This window comes from Schistosoma mansoni, chromosome 2 (assembly GCF_000237925.1).
Source record: "Schistosoma mansoni strain Puerto Rico chromosome 2, complete genome".
NCBI lineage: Eukaryota > Metazoa > Platyhelminthes > Trematoda > Strigeidida > Schistosomatidae > Schistosoma > Schistosoma mansoni.
In genome coordinates, this window is record NC_031496.1 from 30875733 (window position 1) to 30902050 (window position 26318).

The 26318-nt window shown below is 34.5% G+C and overlaps 1 protein-coding gene across 1 annotated transcript in view; it reads left to right on the forward strand.

The window, feature by feature from the left end:
* Positions 1 to 10272: 10272 nt before the first annotated feature.
* Smp_147800 (Lmp3-like protein) overlaps positions 10273 to 26318 on the forward strand; it is a gene marked incomplete at both ends in the record, with an annotated part of 66009 nt that continues 49963 nt past the window's right edge. The window contains 2 exons of the mRNA XM_018796358.1: positions 10273 to 10276; positions 14838 to 15043. Of these exons, the coding sequence (XP_018650579.1) occupies positions 10273 to 10276; positions 14838 to 15043 (210 nt within the window). The remainder of the gene's footprint in view (positions 10277 to 14837; positions 15044 to 26318) is intronic.

Below are 26318 nucleotides of genomic sequence, written 5' to 3' on the forward strand. Positions count from 1 at the left end.
TAGGATGAATATCATCAGGACCACTAGACTTATCAGGTTTGAGATGCTGAAGTAGGCTTAAAACAGTTTCTTTCTTAATAACTACAGGGTCCATCAACAAGTCGCCACAATCACAATGAATAGGTGGTCGTCCCTCATTATTGGTAGAAAAAACTTTACTGAAATATTTCGAAAAAGCTTCGGCTTTTTCGGTGTCATTTCTTGACAAAATTAACGGATTTTCTTGTATCAAAAGTGATGGGATTCCATCACTTCTTTGAGTTCGCCTCTTTATGTACGAGAATAACCGTTTTGGACTATGTTTACAATCCCTAACAAATTGTTTTTCGTATGACCGTCTAGTCCTACTAATTAACGCTTTACAAGTATTTCTAATCTTACAATAACTGGATTTGTGCTGTTCTAAGCCAGTAGAGATGAACATATTCCAGTGTTTTTTCCTACGCCTAAGAAGTTTCTTAACTTGTTTATTTATCCATGGTGGACTATTATTCGGTCTACGTGGTACCAAGTATGGTATGAACGGGGACGTGACTGCACTAAACTTGCCTTTAAATACAGACCACGCCTCTTCAACTGGTGAGCTAGTATCTACTGACCAATCTATCTTAGTAGCACAATCCTGAATGGCTGGTATGTTAGCTCTCCATATGTTTGGGCGAGGCTTAATCTGATCGTATATCATGTCGCTAGCTCTATACGTGAATGATAAAACAGCGTGATCGCTATTTAGTAACGGGGGAAGAATACTTAGGTTGGCAATATCCTCAGTCTCATGGGTGATTACTAAGTCCAACAGAGAAGAACCTTGGTTTACACCAAAACGTGTAGGTTTTGGTACATGCCGTACTAATGCATGCTCCATTACTGTTTCCAAGAACCTGCTATCGAATGAGTTTATAGAACCTTTCGTGGTCATCCCAGTCCAACTAACGTCAGGTGCATTAAAGTCTCCCAAAATCAAGCATCTGTTATTTGCACTCCATAGCCGAATGTGCTTTAAAATAAAGTCATCAGCTAAGCAGATTGGGCTGCGATAGATGACACCGAGTGCAAATGTACAGCATCCGACAGTGAGCTCACAGCTAATGACTTCACTAGTTCCACTATCATGGGATTTGCAAACAGTGGAGCGGATATTTATATTATTGGCTGTGTATAGAAGGACGCCATCTCCTTTCCTGCATCTATGTCTATCACTTCTTAAACAATGGTATCCGGATAACTCTGGGGTGATATCGAAATCATGGACTAACCAAGTTTTCGTCAAAGCTACAATGAGTGACCTTAATTTGTCCACTAATGCTCCTAGCTCGTAGAATTTATGTCTTAGACTACGGGCACTGGCATATAAAACTTCTAGGGAGAACGACCTATCTAGTCACATGTTCCATAAATCTTAATGTCAAATATTCTGGTCAGCATGAGAATCAGGAAGCTGTGTTTATCGATAACAAAGAATACAAGTGAAATGAGACTCAGAGTTGACGTAAACTCGGCTTTTTAAACGTTGCATAGAAATTGTTAAGGACGAATTCTCAAGTTTATAGAGTCTTTCGTCAAATTAGACTTCTCTTATGTGTATAAAAGCAGTTCATTGTATCTTTGAGTTTGTCCTGGTAATCTTTAAGCCATTTAATGGCCTGTGGTAATGCAACAAAGTGAAACTAAGATTAGCTTTGGTTCAATGTTTGTTTTTTCGTATCACTTTTCAACAGTAACTGGTTGACACTCAGTTATGAAAGTGGAGTCTCGTACATTATTTATCCTGGTCATGTAAATTAATATATAGTTGCATCACTTCCAATGTCTTAAAAAATGTGTATGGAATATTTTAACTTGCTTTATAATTACTCAAAACTTCATGACGATTTTAACACCAGTGAAACTATAAGGATAGAGTTATTCTTGTGATAAAAAGGGGTTTTTAATTCCGTCAAGAAATTATGCGGCATGAAGGCAATACCAATGATAAGGAACATCTAAAGAATTTTGATGTAAGCTCTTCACAAATGAGATCGGTTAGCATACATGAAATTGTAAATAGTTGTCCTTCTATCCAAAGTGACCGTATTACAAGATATGCGAGCCCAAATCGGTTTGATATTCGTGATACCCCAAGAAGCTTTTTAGATTCGTATAGAACTTACAGGTATGGATATGCAACATATTTCCATGACCTATTGTCTTAGGTATTCACAAAACAACGGAGTTAACTTATGCAGATCGAAACTCCGTTCAACGATGCCAACAAGTTTTTCTTCCTATGCAGTTCCTTCACTGAATGAAGTTAAATCTTCTATGTCTACCTCCAAATCTCTTGATATAAATGTTGCCAAGAATCAAGAAGAACTGCTTCTTCAAAGCAGTGACAGATGCTGTGATAAATATATATCATCCGTACATGCCAAGGAAGTGTCTATCGAAAATCAACCAGTGAGCTATGAGTAAGAAAGGTTTAATTTTTGCAATTTTTCAAATTGTCTAGTTACAGTTTATAAATGCATGATATACACTTACATCGCATTATGTTTAAAGTTTTCCTTAACAATCGGAATCACTTTGTAGTTTTGAATACATTAATATTCTAAAGCATTTAAAAAAATGTTGCTTGTAGACAGGATGCATAACTATTTTGGCCTGAATTCTGAGTCTTTTGGGTTTAGATGCTCATTAGATCTTTATATGATGAATTTTGGTTGGATTAATAACTGTGTATTATTGGTTTCCTTAAACTGGTTTTAATTTAGACTTGATGGATTTAGATAAATTTTTGTGGGTCAGATCTTACATTACTTACAAACGAATAGACGGAACTAATTCATATTGTGGTTTATATGGTATATTTATCCAGATTAACATAACGCCATTTTGTTTCGTGCGTGATTTGACAGAAATAAGTAGTGAAAGAGTTGTCAAAAGTACCTATCTTTTCAGGTTGTCACCATTTACGTTATCATGGTTAAATGAGGGTAACGAAAGGCAAAGCAAAAGATGAAAATAAATGTTCGGAATAGTATCGGAAAACAAAAATAAGAAAAAGGTCAACAAAAGATAAATTACGGAATAAAGTGTTGTTGCATTCAAAATTTGGAGGATGAAGCATTAATGCGATTGAATTAGTCTCACCAGTTTTAAACCATATCACCTAACTGGATGTTAAGTCTGAAATATTTTCAACAACCAGATGAATTGAGAATACAGTAAGATCTTGGTTCTATTTTTGACGTTTATTAGTTAAAACTAACGGGTGAGCTAGAATAAAACACGTATAAGATAAAGTCATTCATGTGTCATTTCCATTGCAAACTAAACATTGTATTCTAATGGCTATGTAGTGAGGTATTAGAATCAGGCATAATAACTGGTAATTCCCAGGACTGCCAAATATATACTCTGGTGGATCAGTCAGTGGACTGACTCTCAAGTTGAAGAGAAAGCTGTGACCATACTTGAAACTACTGTGTTTTGTAAGTTAAATGGGACTTCAGGTGATTATACAAATATCACACTCTGGCTTTGATTTAGAGTAGGAAAGCACAAAAACTTTTGAATCTGCAACAAATGTTCACCGAATCACGTTGAAACACTACTTCAGGTCGGTAATGATATTGGCATCGACTGTAGTTGACTGTTGGGAAAGTTAGAATAATATAAATGTTGGGTCTGTGAGAGGTATATTAATACATAGAGGAGATCATTATGGACTACATGAGGTTATCGATGGTACCTAATGCACCGTGTATTAAAATAACTAGGGACTGGAATGACAGTTCTTATTTCCATAAGTAATTTTAATTGCTAAGAAGTTAAACAATCAGCAAGGTGACGAAAGTCAAGAGAATGTTTTATAGATACATAGTAAATAAAAAAGTAAAGCAATATGGAGAGATTATGGCGTATATCAGAAATTCAAGTTACGTAGATAATGTCAATTGGAGTAACCATTTATTACGTTTTGCTCTGTTATCCGTCTAATTTAAAAGTGTTTGGTCGTTAGAAAATAAACTTGTTGCAACTAAACATCAAAATATTGTTTGTCACAATTAAATAAGGTGAGACGTTTTGATTTTCTTAAAGAAGGTCTCTGAGAAATTGATAGGTTTCTAGTTGTGGTTCGTACAATTAATACAACATAAAGTATGGTGTTCATGAGTTCACATCTGATTAGACATCTGATTTACTCTGACTGAAAAAGAGAAAAACACCACAATATATCAAGATAGCTAAGTACTATTCCTCAGGGGGGCAATTTATTTTTTATCCAGAAAAAAGTGGTTATTTTGTGAGCAATTTTAGAACTTCTGTGTGAGATTATGGATAATTTATCAACATAAACGTATTTAAGTCTGTTCAGTGAAATTAAAAGTGGTAAGAAAACATGCTTGGAAGTGGATAGGACACACATTGAGGAAAGCACCCTCAGGGTAAGCCCTCACATGGAATCCTGAAGGCCAAAGGAGAAGAGGAAGACCAAAAAACACATTACTCCGAGAAACGGAGGCAGACATGAGAAGAATGAACAAAAACTGAATGGAACTAGAAAGGAAGGCCCAGGACAGAGGGGGTTGGAGAATGCTGGTCGGCGGCCATTGGGAGTAACAGGCGTAAGTACGTAAGTAAGAAAGAAAACATGCTCAAACACCCATCTGATAAGATATATCATGATAGATTCTAAATGTTAGGTTATGGCGTAGTAAATCATTTAGATATTTTAAACTTATTGTAATAATCAATATGAAGATGTACTACATATGAGTAGAATATTATTCTTTACAATTTTTGACTTCCTATTTCAGTAAAGATTTATGTTAATAAAAAACTAAGCTTTGAAATATATCTAATTTTTTATGATAATCTTATGATGGTTTTTGGAATAAGTTCCATCGATATTCAGCTTACCTCCTAAATGTTTCACATGACAGTGTTGTCTTTTCTGATACAATTCAAAATTGAGTATCATACCTTTCGGTCTAATATCCCAGGTCTATATTACTGAAAGCAGATCACTTTACCCATCAAAAGCAGTACATGTTAGTCCATTAGTTTCGTATTTTAATACCTTGCTACAATATTAAAGTCAATCGTTTTTCTGTCGACTACTTAAATTCTTTTCAGATTGATCACTTTTGTGTTGAATGACTTTGTTTTCATAATAAGATGAGAGATTTTGTTTTATTAATTACTACCTATTGAATTATTTAACGGGTGATTGCTATGTTTTACTAATGTAAAATCGTTTAATATTAATAAATGACCAACTTAATACTCTTGATTATTTAAGTACAAAGGTAAACAACCTGTGATATCATATAATAATGTAATCAGCTTTAAATCCTTCATGTTGTCCGACAATGTTGATTAACAAAGTTGCTTTGACTAGATTCACATCATTAACATTAACAAAAGTAAAGATTATAATATTTTGATAACGGTTATGTCACAAAGTATTTGTTTCTTAAAAGTTTTTGTTGTTGTTGTTGTTGTTTATGACGGAATCATTATAAAACCGAAAAAAGAACTACTGACTAATAGACTTTATGTACTTGGTCAAAAGTTTGATTTCGGTTTGTGCATGTGATTCACGTCTCCCATTGGAAACAGATCTAGTTTCAGATGTTATTTTACACGTTATTTTGAACTAACTGTTACTAATCAAGTCAGGTTAGTTCTGTAACAGTGAGTTAGAGTTATTCAATGAATTGAATACTAAATCTCTGTAATGTTTACACAATCTCTTGTTATTTATCAGTCAGCCATTAAATGATGTCCTCACTGCTGTTTTTGATTGTAAAACAGTCAGAATTATTTTCTTTTATGATCAGCGCTGATAAAGTGAGTATAACATATTGATCTATTCTGATTAATACTGATTAACATTATTATGTAAGTTTGACATTAAGAGATGGATTATAAGGGTAAATTAAAGCACTATACTGTTATTCCAGATCCTATACTAATGTAAATGAACACTGATAACATTGTAAGCAAAGATGGATAGTGGCTAGCAGTGGAATCCAGTTGGACGCGCGCCATTTCGTCCTATTTGGGACTCATCAGCTGAATGTACCTGCATCTCAGAGTTGATGTTCACTCTGGGACTCGAACACAGTACCTTTCGCTTCAAACGCCATCGCGTTATCCACCCGGCTATATCGAGGCAATACGCACAGTATGCACATATACCAATTAGAGACTGACCAGTTTCAGTCCTAACACATCGATGGGAAGATTCAAAGAAACAATACTAAATGAATTTGAACACTGATAACGTTTATTTTTATCTATGTGAACAATATTGGTAGTTTAACAAATAGCCTTAAATAAAATCAATCTTATATTAGGTCAAATTTATATGGTACATACTCCTATATTGTATTATTCCAACGTTATATTATTTCACTGATAACAAAAAGGTTGAGTGGTCACTTGTAATTTATATCCGGTTAATATTCTAGATAGCGGATTGTAATTTCATTTTGACTTTATCACTTTTATTTTTTTATCTTTCCTGTATGTTTTTACTTGTAACTTCTGAACTATATTTTACGATAAACTGGCGTCTGTTAAAGAACTAGTCAAAACTAGAGAGCATTGAACAACAGATTCCTTTTAGTTCCAAACTTCTTAACAATGCTCAATAATTACCCTTCCCCCCATATACGGGCGTGAATCTTATAAACTTCATGTTTTGAGGCCATTACGATTGCTCAACATAACAGAGCCTAATTGTTAACTCTTTCCTTGCCTTATCAATTTGTAACCCTGAATCTTCTATTAATACGCTAATATCTCACTCCTGAAAATTGAATACTTTCACAGATTGCCCTTTCTATAGATGGACATCAGTTCTTGATGAAAACGACATTTAATTCTTGTATATTCATAAAAATAAATATGATGAAAAATATAAATATTTTCATAGTTGAAATCATGAATCAATTGAAGCTAGACCACCATGGAAAACCTGGAAGCACTAGATGGCCGTTTCGTCCTATTACGGGACTCCTCAGCAGTGCGCATCCACGATCCCACCTCGCGAGCGAGATTCGAACTCAGGACCTACCAGTCTCGCGCCAGAGCACTTACCTGATAGACCACTCAGCTGGCCGGCATCCGATGGTGTTAATGTCCAACTTCAATCAATCCACTGCTGAGGAGTTCCATAATAGGACGAAACGGCCGTCCAGTGCTTCCAGGTTTTCCATGGTTGTCTAGCTTCAATTGACTCATGATTTCAACTATGAAAATACTGAAATATCCACAAAACACCCCTTCTGATATATAAATATTTCTCATAAAACTGCTATTATTTTGATATTGATTCAAATATGATTAGTGAATTATTTCCAAAAAAGAGGTTTGACTATAATATCCAAATTTTATTTTTAGTGCATATTATCTTCATCTATATAAATCTAAATTTAGTTCCAAGTGGTTTTGTGAAGAATGGCTTATTTTTCAAGTTATATTCATCACAGATTGATGTCTGTCGGGGTAACATTAAAACCCTCACTTACTTACGCCTGTTACTCTCAATGGAGCATAGGCCGCCGACCAGCATTCTCCAACCCATTCTGTCCTCGACCTTCCTTTCTAGTTCTATCCATTTTTTATTCATTCTTCTCATGTCTGTCTCTATTTCTCGGCGTAATGTGTTCTTTGGTCTTCTTCTTCCCCTTTGGCCTTCAGGATTCCATATGAGGGCTTGTCTTGTGACACAATTAGGTGATTTCCTCAAAGTGTGCCCAATCCACTTCCAGCGATTCTTCCTGATCTCTTCCTCTACTGGCATCTGGTTTGTTGTCTCCCACAGTAACTTGTTGCTGATAGTGTCTGGCCAACGGATCCGAAGTATCATGCGTAGAAAACTGTTAATAAACACTTGTATCTTCTGGATGATGGCTTTCGTAGTTTTCCACGTCTCCGCTCCATATAGTAGAACTGTCTTGACATTTGTATTGGAGGTTGTGACTTTGATGTTGGTTGACAATTTTTTTGAGTTCCAGATGTTCTTCAGTTGTAAATATGCTGCTCTTGCTTTGCCGATCCTCGCCCTCACATCTGCATCAGAACCACCGTGTTCATGAACGATGCTGCTCAGATATGTAAAGGTTTCCACATCCTCCAACATTAAAACCCACGAAGTACTAAACTATTGTTTCGTTCTAGCATAGGACTCTTCAGCAGTGGGCAAATAAGCAAATAAATAAATTTATTGAATCTATATTCAGTAATGAAAGAATTAAATACTACATTATTGTAAACAAATCAACACTGATTATTTTTATTATTATTTTCAATTTATTTGTAGAAACAGTAGTCAACTAAACAGTATTGGAAGACATCCATCCAATCAGTTAACTACATACAATAATACTCCTAATCATAATTCTAATTCATCTGTAAAAATTTCTCATCATCATACACCAATTACTAAATCCATAGTTTACTCCTCTTCTCCTTCTTCTACCATTTATACAAATGAACCATTAATACATCGAAATCCTCATCCAAACCAACATTATTCATCATATTGTCAAGGTAAGCCTTCAACATTCTTTCTGTTTATGTATATAGTTTATGGGTTCATTTTGTTTAATATTAAGTCTCTACATTGTTTCTTCTAATTTCTCATATGTGAAGAGTTTATTGTCTTCGTATGCTTTACTTAATCACCTGTTCTCTTGTGTATACATAAACGATAATTTACTTCCTTCCTATCCATATTCTCTAATAGCATTCTTTCTCTATCATTCTCATTCACCAGAAAAGAAAAGAAACCTTCATGATTACTTAATGTTAAATAAAAAAATATAGGAAAAGTGGAACAAGGAACAAGGCAACAATAATAATGCGAACAACCGAACAAACAAATTACCACCTATAATATATTTCTTTAATAAATTATGATAGTACTAAAAGAAAAGAAAACATAAGAGATCATTATTTTTCAGCGGAAAATGAAAAGAAGCAGGTAAACGGCGGAATAAGCATTTTTTTTTCTGTGGTTATGCAAAAGAAATATTTGTTTGGAATGTTTACCTACAACAGAGATGGAATACAATATATATATATGAACATGAAAATTATACCACTATAATGCTTCCTACCTCTGTTTTTTTCTTCAAAGAATGCATTTATATATGTCAGTTAAATAATTATTGGAACTTATGAAGTAGATACATTGAACTGATTTATTTTATTTCTTAATGTGCTATGCTGACTAGAATTGGCGATGGTTGGAAGAGAGTTAGAGATGGCCAAATCAAAACGTGGCATCAGAGCTTGAAGTCATTAACTTCTAGTCTAAACCATGTTGGTAGATGCAGACTACTTGGTTGGGGTCCGCGTGACTATCGTAACCAGTGGTTGGAGACTCTAGGTGACATGGCTCAGAATCGATCACAATAGCGCAAGTGTTACTTACTTACTTACGCCTGTTACCTCTCGTCGAGGAGCATAGGCCGCTCACCAGCATTCTCCATCCTACTCTGTCCTGAGCCTTCCTTTCCAGTTATTTCCAGCTAACATTCATGCTTTTCATATCTGCTTCTATTTCCCGGCGTAATGTGTTATTTGACCTTACTCTTTTCCGCTTCCCTTCAGGATTCCAAGTTAGGGCTTGCCTCATGATGCACTTTGGTGTCCTAGCCACTTCCAACGTCTTTTCCTAATTTCTTCTTCAGCTGGAAGCTGATTTGTCCCCTCCCATAAAACGCTGTTGCTGATAGTATCCAGCCAATGAATGTTGAGTATTTTGCGTAGACAACTGTTTATAAATACTTGTATCTTCTTGGAGATGGATATGGTAGTTCTCCGCGTTTCAGCTCCGTACAGTAGGATTGTCTTGACGTTCGTATTGAAGATTTTGTCTTTGAAACTAGTTGACAGTTGTTTTGAGTTCCATATAAATAAATATATATATATATATATTTATATACAACCTTTCTTTTATATATTACCACCACTAAATGAACTACTTCTATGAATTTGGTATTCATCTTGTTGTGCGAATGAGGTATGGCAACTTGGACCAATGCATATACGTGCCTTATCCTACCTTGTAACTGACTGACTTTAATGTATTCATATTACGTTATGAACCTTATCATTAGTATGAATGCACAAGGTTTTTAAATACCATGCTAGTTATAAACTGTATGATGAGTATCTATAGTGATCTAGAGTTCTGTTTAATCGATATCTTCATTAATGGACAATTTCTCACTGAATTGAAAACAAACACTGTTTTATCAGACAGACTAAGTAATGGGTAAATACTAGGTTGAGTAAGATTACAGTGAAGATTGACAAATGAGTTCTAAGACAATGCGAATGATATCATTAAAAGCTTTGATTTATCAGATTTTCAATCTATTATTGTGGTACATTTTAATTTCCTTTGGTAAAATCTGATTTTATTGTTCAACAATTGCTTGATACAATAACTTTAAAGAAAGCTCGTATCTGTACTAACTTACTGATGGTATTGTTAACTTAGACTTGTGTAGGTACCAGTTATGTGTTTTTCCAAAGTTGTAGACACCTTTTTTAAACTGTTAACTGCCTCCAAATAATGAAGACTATATATGTGTTTTTGATGATCAAATGTGTTTAATGAATCATCTAGTTCTTCGTTCAGGTTTTCGATGGTGGTCTAGTTTAGATTGATTCATGAATTTAACTATTCGAATTACTACAATCTCCACAAATCCTCGTTCTGATAATAACCTTATTCCCACTAATGACTAGCTTCAAGATGGATTTCATAGAGTTCTAGTGAGAAACCGTGATCAAAAGAGTCTAATCAGTATCGGGAGTGAGGCAGTTACCCACTGAAAACAATGATTGAAGGGTTGATTGATGCTGCACATTAACACCGTTGGGTGCTGACTCAAAGGTTCAGAGGTTAGGCGTTTGTACGTGTGACCGGAGGCCCTGGGTTCGACTCCCTTCAGTGTGATGTCGTGGATGCGAACTTCTGAGAAGTTGCATACTAGACCGAAACGACCGACCAGTGCTTCCAGGTTTTCAGTGATGGTCTACTTTAGATTGACTCTTGAATTCAACTGTGAGAATCATATAAAATCAGATTCAATTATGTCTTAATAATAACAATAACTACTATTATGGTTGAAAACTAAATCATTTATAGAAAATGAGTTTTTAGTAATCTGCCATGTCATTTAAATTGTTATGTAAGTATTTAAACAATTGTAGATGTGGTAAATTAGAAGTGCGGATCAAGGAACATTAAACGGGAATAAACAGTTATGTTGTAAACTGACGTGTATATTTATATGCTTGACTTTGGGTTTTTATTTCGAAAAAAGATTCATAAGGGAAATTTACTCAATTTTATGTAAAATATGTTTCACTACTTAAATATTTTCTTTGTGAACCGTACGAGATTTTTACAGTAATATTTATCACAAACTGAAGTTGAATGAAGAGCTCTTTGAAAACTCTTATGGGATCATTCAAGAATACACACCCCTGACTTCAAATGGGACCGCATCTAGCAGTGAGCATGATCCTTCTAAATAACTTACTCAGAAACTTAGTTCATAATGTGCATTGTTATTTATGAGTTACTATTTTACATTCAACTTGATTGATTATACAATTCACAACATTTTAACCGAACTTTGAAAAGTCTATCTGGTAGTTGAACACTAATGATGCGATTTGATGAATTCCAAATTAAATGGAGCCTTCTTTTATATTTTCCGTAAATAAAATTTATCATAAACCTTCATTAGCTAATGGAAAATTAATAGCTTTACTTCTAAAATCAAATATAGACACTTCACATAATATTATTTGTTTGAATCTTCCCATCAATGTGTTAGAACTGCAACTGGTCAGTCTCTAATTGGCATATGTGCATACTGTGCGTATTGACTCGATATAGCCTTAATTCACAAGCATGGTAAGCAAAGATGAATAGTGGCTAGCAGTAGAATCCAGGACGCGCGTTTCGTCCTATTTGGGACTCGTCAGCTGGATGTACCTGCATCTCATAATGCTTGTGAATTAAGGCAATATCGAAGCAATACGCACAGTATGTACATATGTCAATAAGAGACTGACCAGTTGCAGTCCTAAGCATCAATGAGAAGATTCAAACAAACAATAATAAGTGAATTTAAACTTCACCTCATTACACAAGAAAGTGGCTATCAGGACTCAGTAGCTGAGTGGATAACGCGATTGCATTTGAAGCGAAAGGTACTGGGTTTGAGTCCTAGGGTAAAAATCAACTCTGGGATGCAGGTACATCCAGCTAACGAGTCCCAAAGAGGACGAAATGCGCGTCCTGGATTCCACTGCTTGCCACAATCCATCTTTGTTTAAAATGTAAACACCGTTGAAACGTTTCAAACTATAATTTTGAGACAATTATTCTGTGCCCATTCATTTTCAATGTCCCTTTAACTGATATACAAAACTCTCTTCATTTAATCATAACACCTAACAAGTTGTCAACCTTATTATTATTCCCGATTTTCTCTTTTAAATAGTATCAGTCGTTAATGCTTTAACTGTTGTTATAGTCACTAGTATCATTAGTTAGTTTTTTTTTTTGATGTACAAAACAACTTTCAAAGGTTTTTTTATGACTTGACATTATAAGTGTCAAACTAGCTATAATTCTATATGTATGTAATCACACTATGTAGGTACACATATTTATACATGTCAATAAATGATAAGGTTTCAAAGTGAAAAAATCCTATCCACCTCCCCCCCTTTAGTAATAAGTGTACAGTTATGGTTAATTCATGTCAAGAAAAAAAAAAGAGGAACATACATTTCATTTTATATTCTCATTTTGTTTCTTTTTAATGTATGTATGTATGTTTTGGTTACTTATATTTGATAGTTATAGTTATAATTGAAAATATTAAAGTCATCATAACGTCGATTAGTTAGTTAATCAGTCATAGATCATATAGAATGTATCATGAATATACGTATCAGTTTAAGTTGTCATACTTTACAAATAATAGAACAATAATGTGAAACGTATGTAGAAAACTAAATATAGGAAGTATGTTTCCAAAATCACGATCAAGATTGTTGAATATCGGTAAACAATGACACTGAGTTAAGATGGTGGTTGGAGGTGGTCAACAGGAAACCCTGGACCCGCGTTTCGTGCTAATTGGCACTCGTCAGCAAGGTGTACCTGTAATCTCGAGGGAACTGGTGCTCCCTGACGGATTCGATCACGTATCACTCAGCTTCACAGTCAGAGACGCTATTCGGGCCGCGACCGACCTCCTGTAGGACTGAGATGTAATCACAATTGACACAAATGACACTGAGTTCAAAATTTCTGATGAATATTAAACGGACTGAGACTTCATTATTGTGACTGATTTTCAGATATGTCATTTCATATCTCATAATAAGTTATGGATAGATATATGTTTGTGATAGGTTCTACATTGTCTTACATATTGATAGATTAATATCTTTATTATGATATAAACATAATGAGACTAGGTCGTTTGTAGACGACTTAAAATCGGGGAGATGTAAATGCTCAAGTAGCTGTTTTTCTTTGAGGAATTGAATCCTATGTCTAATTGATGTGACAAATGAAAATTTGCTCGTAGGGAAATGATCGATAATGTAATTTATTGGAAGATTCCAATCCGGGACAAAAGTTGTCACCAGTTATTCCTGGTTTTCTATAAACTCTTGGGTAATGTCAGCACATAATCAGAATTATTGTTACGTATATAGTCATCAAAATCTTTCACCAGTTAATCAATCCGTCATCATCAACACAGAGCTTGGCATAGATGTTCATTACTTCAAGCTACTACGGCCTAATAATAAAACAAGAAAAAAACTAATAAGTTGAATAACAAAAGAGATTGTAATGATTTAGTGACAATGATGAGAGAGACTAAGCACTAAGAGTGGAATTCGAAAACATAAATTGGCTAGGTATATATAAAGTAATACTGGAATTCAAGTTCTAGAAAATAAACAGTAAAAACATCTGAGCTATTGTCAATAATTCTGGACCATGTCACTCGAATTCTCTGACTACTAATAGTAATTGTCGCAGAGACAGACTTAAATTTAAATTCAGTAATTAGTAGCCTAATGTATAAACATCATTCTATAGTATTTTTTATCCTACTTAAACTAAACGAAAATAACATCCTTCTTTCCAGTAAGGCCTAACACTAAGAAAATCAATTATGAAAAGTAGAGGATTATGGAGGTATTACATTTACATACGACCATATACTGGAACCAAATATTTTAAGCATAAACTAAGGGACTAATTACTTTAAGCATAAACATCCGGTCACTTTGTAACTTTTTTACACTTTGCAATAATCTTTGTTGATATCAAACTAATTTATATGTGCTCATTGTGTATCATTCTTTCACTGTGTAAATTATTCTAAAATTCGTTTAAAGTGTGTTACAGAAGATCCTATTGTATTCAACTAACAGTCAACAAATAGCTAAACAGTTGGTCGTAATTATCTTTCAGTTCATACTTGTCAGTAGGTACCAGGACTGAGTAATGGTAATTAGGGGACGACAGTCATATATTTTTCGTTTATATTTGAACCTCTCCTTCTCGTAGGACCGTTCAACGATATTACAGTTAATTCTCTTTACGAGGTACTTTAGACTTAATGATTGTCTTTGGTATGATACCAGACTAACTATATCATTGAGTAGCTGTATCTACAGCAACATTCCCACCTCATCATTTATTCGTAACTAGTCTTTTTTTCTCTTTTATTCATTTAAAACACCTTCAAATCATACTATGTCTACTTCTTTATCATATTCAGAAATTTCAAAACCGTGTTTATCATCTAAACGACATTCAGTTATATCTCAATCTATTACTAATAATAATATTGTATCTAATGACGTCAACAACGGTAATAATGATCGATTAGAATCTAAAATTAATTCAATGTCAAAGAACTATTGTATTGTTGTACAAAAGGAATTTGAACAAACATGCGATAAAAATCATTCACAAGTCAATTACGTAAGTTTCCTTTTAAAATAATGATGAATTATTGTTTGTCCCCTAAAAATTTCATTTTTTGTTTGAGTTTTGTCTATGTTTTTCATTCTATCAATTTTATTGCTATTCAGAAGGGGTTTTGTGGAGATTTTAGTATTTTCATAGTTGAAATCGTGAGTCAATTGAAGCTAGACCACCACGGAAAACCTGGTAGTACTGGACGGCCGTTTCGTCTTATTGTGGGACTCCTGATCCACGATCCCGCACTCACGAGATTCGAACCCAGGACCTACCAGTCTCGCGCCAGAGCAATTAACCAATAGACCACCATTGGATGCCGGCTCAGTGGTCTATCGGTTAATTGCTCAGTCGCGAGACTGGTAGGTCCTGAGTTTGAATCTCGCTTGCGAGGCGGGATCGTGGATGCGCACTGCCGAGGAGTCCCATAATAGAACGAAACGGCCTTTCAGTGCTTCCAGGTTATCCATAATGGTCTATCTTCAATTGACTCATGATTTGGTTGCTATTCTTGTAAATTTTTTACAATTGTCAGTGCAACTAAGAAACTGTTCTTTAACTGAAATAAGATGATACATAAATTTTCACTTTCTTTTTGTTCACATTCAAAAGTGAATCAACCAGTCTTTATCAAGGTATGAGCGAGTTTGAGGCAAATTTCCAAAATTTCTTGCGCTAACAAGTTGATTACACTATACGTAGTAACCAGAGGTGGAATTCAGGATATCTATTTATGTCTATCCAGAACTTGTTAGTTGAATGTATCTGTATTTCCATTTTGATATTACTAATGAAAATTAAATACATTAATCAACTTTTAGATGATGTTATCCATAGTCCTGATAAACTATGACAGTCTTCAACATCATGTGGGTGTTTTTATGGTACTGTTGTTGTTTAAGACTAAATCGTTGAAGCCATGATATTTGTAACAATAGCTACTGGATTCGAGTCTTGATATCATTATCAATCAGTATGTCTTAAACAAAATAATATATATATGTTTGCCTCCAAGGGTACAGAGATCCAGATTTCATTATGACGTATGACAGAGAGGATTAGGAAGAGCGATAAACTTTTGTTGTGTTGATGAAACAATCTTTCTTAATGTTCTAATGAATTAACAATTTATTTAGACTAACAATTGATGAAATTATTTGATTTAATTATATTTAAATAGAATGATCGCGCAATATTGTGAGTTGGTTGAAGCTAAACATTAACACTGCTGGGTGTTAGTACAATGGTTTAGAAGTTAGGTCCCGGTTTCGAGTCCCGCTTATGGGATCGTATATAGGTACTGCTGAGGAATCCGATGCTAGAACGAAACAGTCGTTCAGGACCTCCAGGTTTTCAATGATGATCTAACATTGATCGATTCACGATCTCAATTATAAGGAATCATTGTTTGTTTTCCATATATCTATAAAATATTCAAATATAATTCCCCTTAGAAATTTAGTTTACTTCATGATCAATTATGTCATTCTATCACTATCATATTATTGTCCAATAAAAATGCTTGTCATTACTTTATAAATAATCTATACTTGTTACTATTTACTACATTTAATGGACTTTAATAGACTCAAAAACAAATGACTACTAATAAATAACATGCAAAATTAATTCATATATGTTTGCATGTATAGTAGCATGTTACAGTATGAAAGAGACAGTCAATCATTTATTGACCTTGAGGGACATATGACTTAGTGAATTCCATAGGAATGCAGTGGATATATATATACATACGTGGATTATTTTAGACGGTCTAAAGTCATGTTAATTATTATTTAGTATCAACGCATAGAAACTGACATACAAAATTCATGTTTAATGAAATAACCATGGTGAGATTTATATAATTATGAAATTAGATTTTTCTTAAGTAAAAATATCAGTTATCAAATAATCGAATTGAATTGAAAAATTACCGTTTAGGTGACGACTACTAGTCGTAATAAGTTTTGCTTATGAGGTTTTCTATAGATGTGGTCATCCTTTCCTTGTAGTGACTAATATATTATTAAGAAGTTATAATTAATTGAGTTTGACCACAATTGATTGATCACTGGGTGGTGATCAATGTCATGCGTGTCGAGTCCATCTTAGTGCTGATCGAATGTTATCTATCAAGTTGCAATGTGGCCACCAGTCTTGATCGATAGCATTCGATCAGCACTAAGATGGACCCGACACACATGACATTGATCACCACCCAGTGAACAATCAATTGTGGTCACATCTCAGTCCTACAAGAGGTCAGTCGCGGCTCGAATAGCTCAGTGGGAACGTCCCTGACTGTGAAGCTGGATGACGCGGGACCGAATTCGTCAGGGAGCACCAGTTCCCTCAAGATTACAGGTACACCTTGCTGACGAGTGCCAATTAGCACGAAACCCGGGTCTAGGGTTTCCTGTTGATCACCTCCAACCACCATCTTAATATAGTTTGAATATGGCAAAATTAAGACGATAATCACTAATGAAAAGTGTTGACAAAATAAAGCTGAAAATATGTATATTCGAATTCTAAATCATTGTATTGAAGGTAATATCGTCATAAAGAAACTTTAAGATTCTGAGTTCGAATCTATAAGAGAATCGATAATGTTCACCGTTGACTATTTCAAGGGTTTAGATAATTCTTCAATGTACATCAGTTCATGATATGAAATATCTTTTGAGCTAACGATTTTGTTAATCATATTACGCAGACTTAAATGCATTTAACTGTTAAAGGGCTACTTTTAAACTTATTTTCTGATTAAATTGTATTGTTTCTTTGAATCTTCCCATTGTTGTTGAGGATTGCAACTGGTCAGTCTCTAATTGGCATATGTGTATACTGTGCGTATTGCCTCGATTTAGCCCTATTTCACAAGCATTGTAAGCAAAGATGAATAGTGGCTAGCAATGGAATCCAGTTTGAAGCGCGTTTCGTCCTATTTGGGACTCGTCAACTGGATGTATCTGCATCTCAGAGTTGATGTTCACTCTGGGACTCGAACCCAGTAACTTTCACTTCAAACGCAATCGCGTTATCCACTCGGCTACTGAGTCCTAATAGCCACTTCAAAGAAACAATACTAAATGAATTTAAACTTCACCACATCGCACAAGCAAGTGGCTATCAAGACTCAGTGGCCGAGAGGATAACGCGATGGCGTTTGAAGCTAACGGTCCTGGTTTCGAGGCGTGGAGTGAACATCAACTCTGAGATGCAGGTACATCCAGCTGACGAGTCCCAAATAGGATGAAACGCGCTTCAGACTGGATTCCACTGCTAGCCACTATCCATCTTTGCTTATTTTATGATTGTTCTTAAGCTATAATTGTTAGTAAATACTTCTTTCAAGGTATATGATGTTATTCATTAAATAACTGAAGACACTACAAAGAGTAGTGATATGAGATAATAGCTGTATTATAGAGAAATTGATTAGTTTGTTGTAACAGTCTGAAGACTATTACTATAACAACGAAACTGATAAAATAATGCTGGGGAATTTTTGTCTTCAGTAATAAAGAATGGAAATTAAATAGCTAGTACTGATCTTGATATTAATCAGTGAATGCAATGAAAAATGAGATATAAATAACATGTAAATCGGTAACAAATTTTGATGATTCACTAATAAAGTAGATGCTCAGTACTTAAACCAATCTGGTAAGTTTAGAGAGTTTACTTAAGTGAATTGGAAGACCATAAAATGCCGAATTAGTTCTGCAAAAAAATTCAAGATCTTAAGTGGATGAATGACTTACAAACCCACTTTTAACTACCAACTGCAACAGGTTTGGATCTTTTGACGAAACGTCAATACTCTGTGGATTAGACATTTAGGTCAAGTACGAAACCAAATAATAGTGAACTGATATATTAGTAATGCTTATGGCCTTTTTTATTTGAACTCTACTCTAGAAGTCTTTAAGAGTATACAACTATTAGAAAAATTATAATATAGCTGCACCGTGATTAATTAATATGTATATGGTTGAACAGTATTGTGGTTGCTAAAACCACTTAAGGTCTTAATTTCAGTTCATTATAAAGCCGTGAATTATTACTATTGTGAAGTTTCGAACAGTTTACATACTACTTAAATAATCTTCTTTCCACCTTACTTTAACATCAATTATTCTAAAAAAGTATATTATATACAAACCTGATATTAAGTGATTAAAGATAGTTGACTGGAAATCACTATTCAGCTAGCAATAAAATATAATGTACGCAATGTTAAATCATTTGGAACAGTGACTACATTCTAACTTGATCAATAACATTATAATCAGAAGGGGTTTTGTGGAGATTTCAATATTTTTCATAGTTGAAATCATGAGTCAATTGAAGCTAGACAACCAAGCAAAATCTGGAAGCGCTGAAAGGCCATTTCGTCCTATTGTGGGACTCCTCAGCAGTGCGCATCCACGATCCTACACTCGCGAGACTCCAACCCAGGACCTATCAGTCTTGAGCGCGAGCAGTTAACCTCTAGACCACTGAGCCGGCATCCGATGGTGTTTGTGTCTAACTACAATCAGTCCACGAAATTGAGCAACCGTTCACCAGTTGTCTTCAGTGAGTTGATATCTCACAACAGACCTAGTTGAACTCCAGTGGTTACTGCTTCTCACTAGAACTCCAGGAAATACCTCATGGAGTCAGTCACTTGTGAGCATATGATTATAATCAGAAGGGGTTTTGAGACTGTTAGGTCCTGGGTTCGAATCTCGTGAGTGCGGGATCGTGGATGCGCAGTGCTGAGGAGCCACATAATAGGACGAAACGGCAGTCCAGTGCTTTCAGGTTTCCCATGGTGTTCTAGCTTCAATTGACTCATGATTTCAACGAACAATAATATTATATTGGCTATACGAACTAAATAGACTTGACATTAGTTACTGATAAATAAGCATATAATTTTAGTCTAACCTGAAAGGTAACTCAATAAATACACTACTGTTTCTCTTGAATATGAAGTGTATATTACTTGTTTCGGAAGGTCGTTTGTTTTTACTCATGATTTATTGATTCTATTGCTAAAATAAAGTTTTATTGAAAGACTTAATATATATACATAAAAACCTGCTTAAATAATTCTTTCACATACATATATTATGTGTTAATTGCTGATTGATTAGGTATTAATATGAAATCGTCATTGTGTCTATCATTATTATTATTTAACTGAAGATTAGTTGAAATATAGGTGGGTACTAACATTATAAGTTACTGCAATGAATAGTGTTCAACGTCATTAATGTTGAATGGGAACACAGTTTTCGGTTATGTGAATTGATATTACGAAGTGACTTTGGTTAGATAGCCATTGCAAGTCAGAAAGCACTAGACAAACGTTACGTGTTAGTATAGGACTTCTCAGAGGCGTCCACTCATAATCTGAAAAGAGATAGATCTCACATCTAACATACTGTGACTACTGCGGAGCCTTACACTAAGATGAAATATCTTTCCAATTCTTCCTGGTTTTCAGTGCTTGTTTAAATAAAGTTGGTCAGTGTTATAGAATCACAAAATTCAACAACTTCCACATCTCCCTATACCAGAAAACATTTTGTAGATGCTTCTCAGTAATGAACATTCCGAGATTGCATTACCTATATATTTAACCTCCTGTTGGATATTTTCACGTATTTAGTTAAAAAACTAGTTTAATTGAATAAGCTGACCCAACTCGTTCAAATGATGATATGTGAATAAAACTGCTAAAGAAGTATCCTAAAAACCTTCCAAAATTTCAAATCTTTGAGGATAAAACATATTGATGAGTGTTGTTAGTTAGGAAACCATTTCATAACAATGGATATTGATTGAACAGTTGTTAAGTTATAGTTGGTGACTTTTCGGGAGTCTGAATTCATAATTCCATGAAGAAATAAAGTTGAAATCTTTGATTCTATCAGAAAACATGGTGACATTGAGCAAGTGATTCTGTGCACTGCAGCTCACATTTTTAACTTTAATTAATCCACGAAAAAACATGACGATCAACGAATATTATTAGTGACTAGCGGTCTTACTCATGATACGATTCTTCAGCTGTTTTCAGTCATCATAAATCATCTACGTGAATATAAATTATTAACATTTTATTAATCCCCATTAACTTTCACTATCTAGAATATTAAGTGTAGTATGTTGTTTTGATATATTCACCTTGTGAAAATCTATTTTGTCGTTGTGTATTTTCGACTTCTTATTATATTTTCATAGTTGAAATCATGAGTCAATTGAAGCTAGACAACCAAGCAAAACCTGGAAGCACTGGACGGCCGTTTCGTCCTATTGTGGGACTCCTCAGCAGTGCACATCCACGACCTCGCCTCGCGAGATTTGAACCCAGGATGTACCAGTCTCGCGCCAGAGCAGTTAACCTCTAGACCACTGAGCCGGCATCCGATGGTGTTTATGTCTAACTCCAATCAGTCCACGAAATTGAGCAACCGTTCACCAGTTGTCTTCAGTGAGTTGATATCTCACAACAGACGTGGTTTGAACTCCACTGGTCACGGCTTCTCACTAGAACTCCTGGATTTACCCGGTGGTCTAGCTTCAATTGACTCACACTTTCAACCATGAAAATACTAAATCTCCACAAAACTCCTGATTCTTATTATATCACTACTAATATCAGGTAATATATAAATATAAGAACTTTCGTTTAAATTAGAGCGAATAATTTCACAGTATTTGGGCGCCGAGTTGATGTAAGACACTGAATAGGAATAGCATATTTGTAAAATCTCGGAGATTGTCAGGTGAAACGTTGGATTTACTTCAAATTCATTCGCTGAGATTTTACAAATATATTGTGGTGCGGTCTACTTATATCCATATAAGTAGTATATGATGATGGTCAGACATAAAATGTATTTTGGCAGAAGACCAATAAGGAAAGAACTGAAATGAAGCTCAATTGATAGAAAAATGCATGAACAATGGAATTAGAGAAGATAGATTGATATTTACAGAAGGAACAGTGAAGATTGAGACAATTGATGGTTATTTTGCAAATTAACTGTTCATTGTATGGTTATCAGAATTTAGTGAGATAGTCTATAATTTGTGCTTTCAGTTCTTTCCTTATCGGTATAGATTGTACACTTTTCATAAATAACATAAACGTTTAATGAAGGTTAAGGAGGTATAATTTGATAGTTAAAATTTATGCCTGTTTCTTTCTAATAAACTCGATAACTTTGTTTTTGATCGAGTTTTGTTCTCTGAGCTCCATGACCAAAACTGTACAGCTCAGAGAACAAAACTATCGAAATCGTCCACCTGAATTACAAATCTTAACATGGTAGAAGGCAGTTAGATACGCCTAAAATATGTCTTAACTATTTTCACCAATGAACGTTCATAGCCTTAATAATCGATTTGAACCTTCTATCCTATGCCTAGCCTCACTGTTACTCACTTAATAGTTCCACTGCATGCAAGCAATTTTATAAAGGCACTTGTGAGCAAATATTCACAACTTATGTATTTCATTTGCTTTCAAAGGCCATATTTCACAGCCATGAAAAAATGCATACGGGATTGTTATGCAGTACATTCACCTAGAAATTGAAGGATGTATATATCTCCTGGATCACAAGCAAAGGCTGAGGAAGCGTAGGGAAACTTCTAAAATCCATGCCAAATTTCAAGTAATCTCAGCAAGAGTTTGTTGAGATTGTTAAATTTTATTGAAACCACGAACCAATCTATGTAAGACCATCATGGAAATCTTGAAAGCACTGGACCGAGGGACTCCTCAAACATGCACATCCACGACACCTCATGTAAGAATCAGAACTAGGGCTTTTGACCTAGAGTATCTACGCTCAACCTTTAGACTACTGGGCATTCTTCATAAAATTCCTAATGTTATTTTATTCTTATAATGTTTCATTATTTCGTTGGTTTGATTAGCCCATGATTTCACATTTTACAATTAAAACAAATGTAGATTAGAGTGAAATATTATTGAATAATCAATATAGTAGTCTTATTATAAAAATCATTGTGTTATGCAAAATTGTTTACATGTGATTTAACTTCTATTTACATGTAGTTCATTTAAAAAAAAATAGAATGTCAGTTTACCGGGAAGGCATTTATGTATTGAAATCGATTTTTGTAAGCATATCATTAATAATGAAGTATTAGAGTAAGTAATTCATGTTTGGAGTTATTTATATCATTATTAATCATTTCTATACTTATAAACACTACTATATAAACCATGGGTAAGCAAAGATGGATAGTGGCTATCAGTGGAATCCAGGACGCGCGCCACTTCGTCTTATTTGGGACTCGTCAACTGGATGTATCTGCATCTCAGAGTTGATGTTCACTCTGGGACTCGAACCCAGTAACTTTCGCTTCAAACGGCATCATGTTATCCACTCGGCCATTGAGTCGTTATACCCATTTTCTTGTGCGATGTGATGAAGTTTAAATTCATTTAGTATTGTTTGTTTGAATCTCCCCAACGATGTGTTAGGACTCAGTGGCCGAGTTGATAACGTGATGGCGTTTGAGGCGAAAGGTACTGGTTTCGAGTCCCGGAGTGAACATCAACTCTGAGATGCAGGTACATCCAGCTGACGAGTCCCAAATAGGATGAAACGCGCTTCAGACTGGATTCCACTGCTAGCCACTATCCATCTCTGCTTACCATGCTTGTGAATTAAGGCTATATCGAGGCAATATGCACAGTATGCACATATGCCAATTAGAGACTGACCAGTTGCAGTCCTAAACATCAATGGGAAGATTTAAACAAACAATACTAAATGAATTTAAACTACTATATAAGGTTTTTGATGTTTTATTTAACGTTTCTATTTTGGTTAATAGATAAAATTGTTCTTTTCAAGTTGGATGGTTCTTGAATATTTTTATATTTTTCTTAGGTAATTTACATTAGGAACGAGTGTTAGCTGGAGAAATACTAGGAACTAAAGAGCATTGGTTTGTTTCTTCCTAGCTAGGGACTCTTCGGCAATGCACCACCATGATTGTACTAGGGATTGAACGTGCAGCCTTTTGGCTTTGAGACGAGTGAATTATCTTTAGATCACTGTTGTTCTACACTTTTAATTTAAGTTGGTTTTTGTTGCTGGACAACTATCAATCATTGCTGTCGATGATACGTGTCTCACATTTGAAATAGAAGAACTTTATCAGTTATGGTTTCCGAGCAGAAATTCGGGAATTCATCTCAATGTTAGCCACTTTTGTGAGGGTATGCCTATTCTCATCCTCCTGATTCCTAGTAGTTGATTAGTTAAATTCAGTCCGTGCAGTAAAAGATAATTCTTGTTTTGCATTTTATATAGGGACTGACCCTAGTTAGACAGCCGTTTAAAACTAGAAACAATTAGACAGTTACTTCGTTTTTATATATATATATAAGTTAGGTCATTATCATGATTATCCCATGCATGCTCATTGTAAGTGAGACTGTAAACTAATAAGTAATACAGTTTACTAAGTTGTGGTAGAATCCAGAGGTAAGAATGTTTTCTTATTTTTACATAGTCAAAATACAAAAATACGGCTTAACAAGAACTTATCTGCCTGACTGTTAATGTATATAACTAATCATTTGAATGAATTCTATGATTTTGTATATCATGTATGGTTTAGAAGTATTTTTCATATCAATAATAACAACTCAGATCCAATTTCACTCATAGTAATAACTTTCAGTTTCTAGAGAAGAAGTGAAAACATAAGTTGTAGCGATGACCCTTTTTTCCCTCTTCTTACTAAACTTTATAGCAATTTTATAGCAAATCGGCCTCCTAATGGTACACGGTATTTTAATTGAAATACGATGTAGGTAGCACAATATCTTATTCGACTGATCTGGTATAATTATTAAAACAAGTTATCAAATACATGTGTATATGGTACTTACCACTGGCGGTTCATCAAAGACATAAACATAGCCTAATAATTGACTACTTGTAACTTCCAAGTATCATCATTTGCCTGATAACGAATCCATCTGGAGACTAAATTTGCTTCGATTCATACTATAATTGATTTTTAATGTTATAGTTACTTGTGCGATTATTACACTTAGTATTATAAGCATTCAAATGTAAATATGAAATCTATTAAGATGTAGGTTGATGACTAGATAAAAACAACAATATTTCAGTAAACCAAACTATATGTTTCAATTTGATGGTTTTAAGAATAATGGTGACAGCGGCAGTACGCTATTGTTTATCGTTTATATCAAGTTTCCCTGAGATTTCAGTTAAGAAGGACATCACATTTTTTTAAAAAGCAGTCTGTATATTCTCCAAAAGTTTTATATGGGAAATCTGTATGAACGAATAAAGTTGACTGAACATATGTAAAATCATTAGTTTACTAAAGAATATAATACCTGAAGATACCGCTGACGACCTAAAACCTTTTGTATGTCTCGAAAAATGAGTAATGAAATATAGATATGTAACAAACTGAAGCACTCAATACACACATGAATATTTCACTATGTATTGCAGTATATTTACACAAATAAATGTGCATATAATGAGTGCACCGATTCTGTTTCATCTTCAGTCAATTCGATCTTTTCATAGTTTTTATGATATTTTCATTGTCATATTTAATTTAACTAAATTGATAAATTGAATAGTGAATCGGTGTAGATACGCTAGACAAATCAGTAAGTACAATACATTTCATTTACAAACCGTCTAAATTAACTCAATTCGATGGTTTTCCAAGTGTCGTAAAGTTTCACTCTTCAACATTTAGTTATATTAATTTGCTATAGGAAGTATATCTAAGTTCTGATATAATAGTGAACTCCAGGACATGTATCTTGAAGTCAGTCACTAGTGAGCATATGATTATATTTAGAAGGGGTTTTGTGGAGATTTCAGCATTTTCAGAGTTGAAATCATGAGTCAATTGAAGCTAGACCACCATGGAAAACCCGGAAGCACTGGACGGCCGTTTCGTCCTATTATGGGACTCTTAATCTTTGGATTGCTCCATAATCTGTTGATAACTTGATCTGATATATGGAGTCCTGGAAGCTACATGAGACGGGGAGGACCACTGTACATGTTCCGCCTAGAATAGAAACAAGCATAAATAGAATGGAAGTAATTTGGATCGAACTAGAAAGAAAGGTCCACGACAAGGTGGGTTGGAGAATGCTGGTCGGAGGCCTATGCTCCATTGAAAAAAACAAGCGTAAGTAAGTAAGTAAGCGTGATCTGTCGACCTC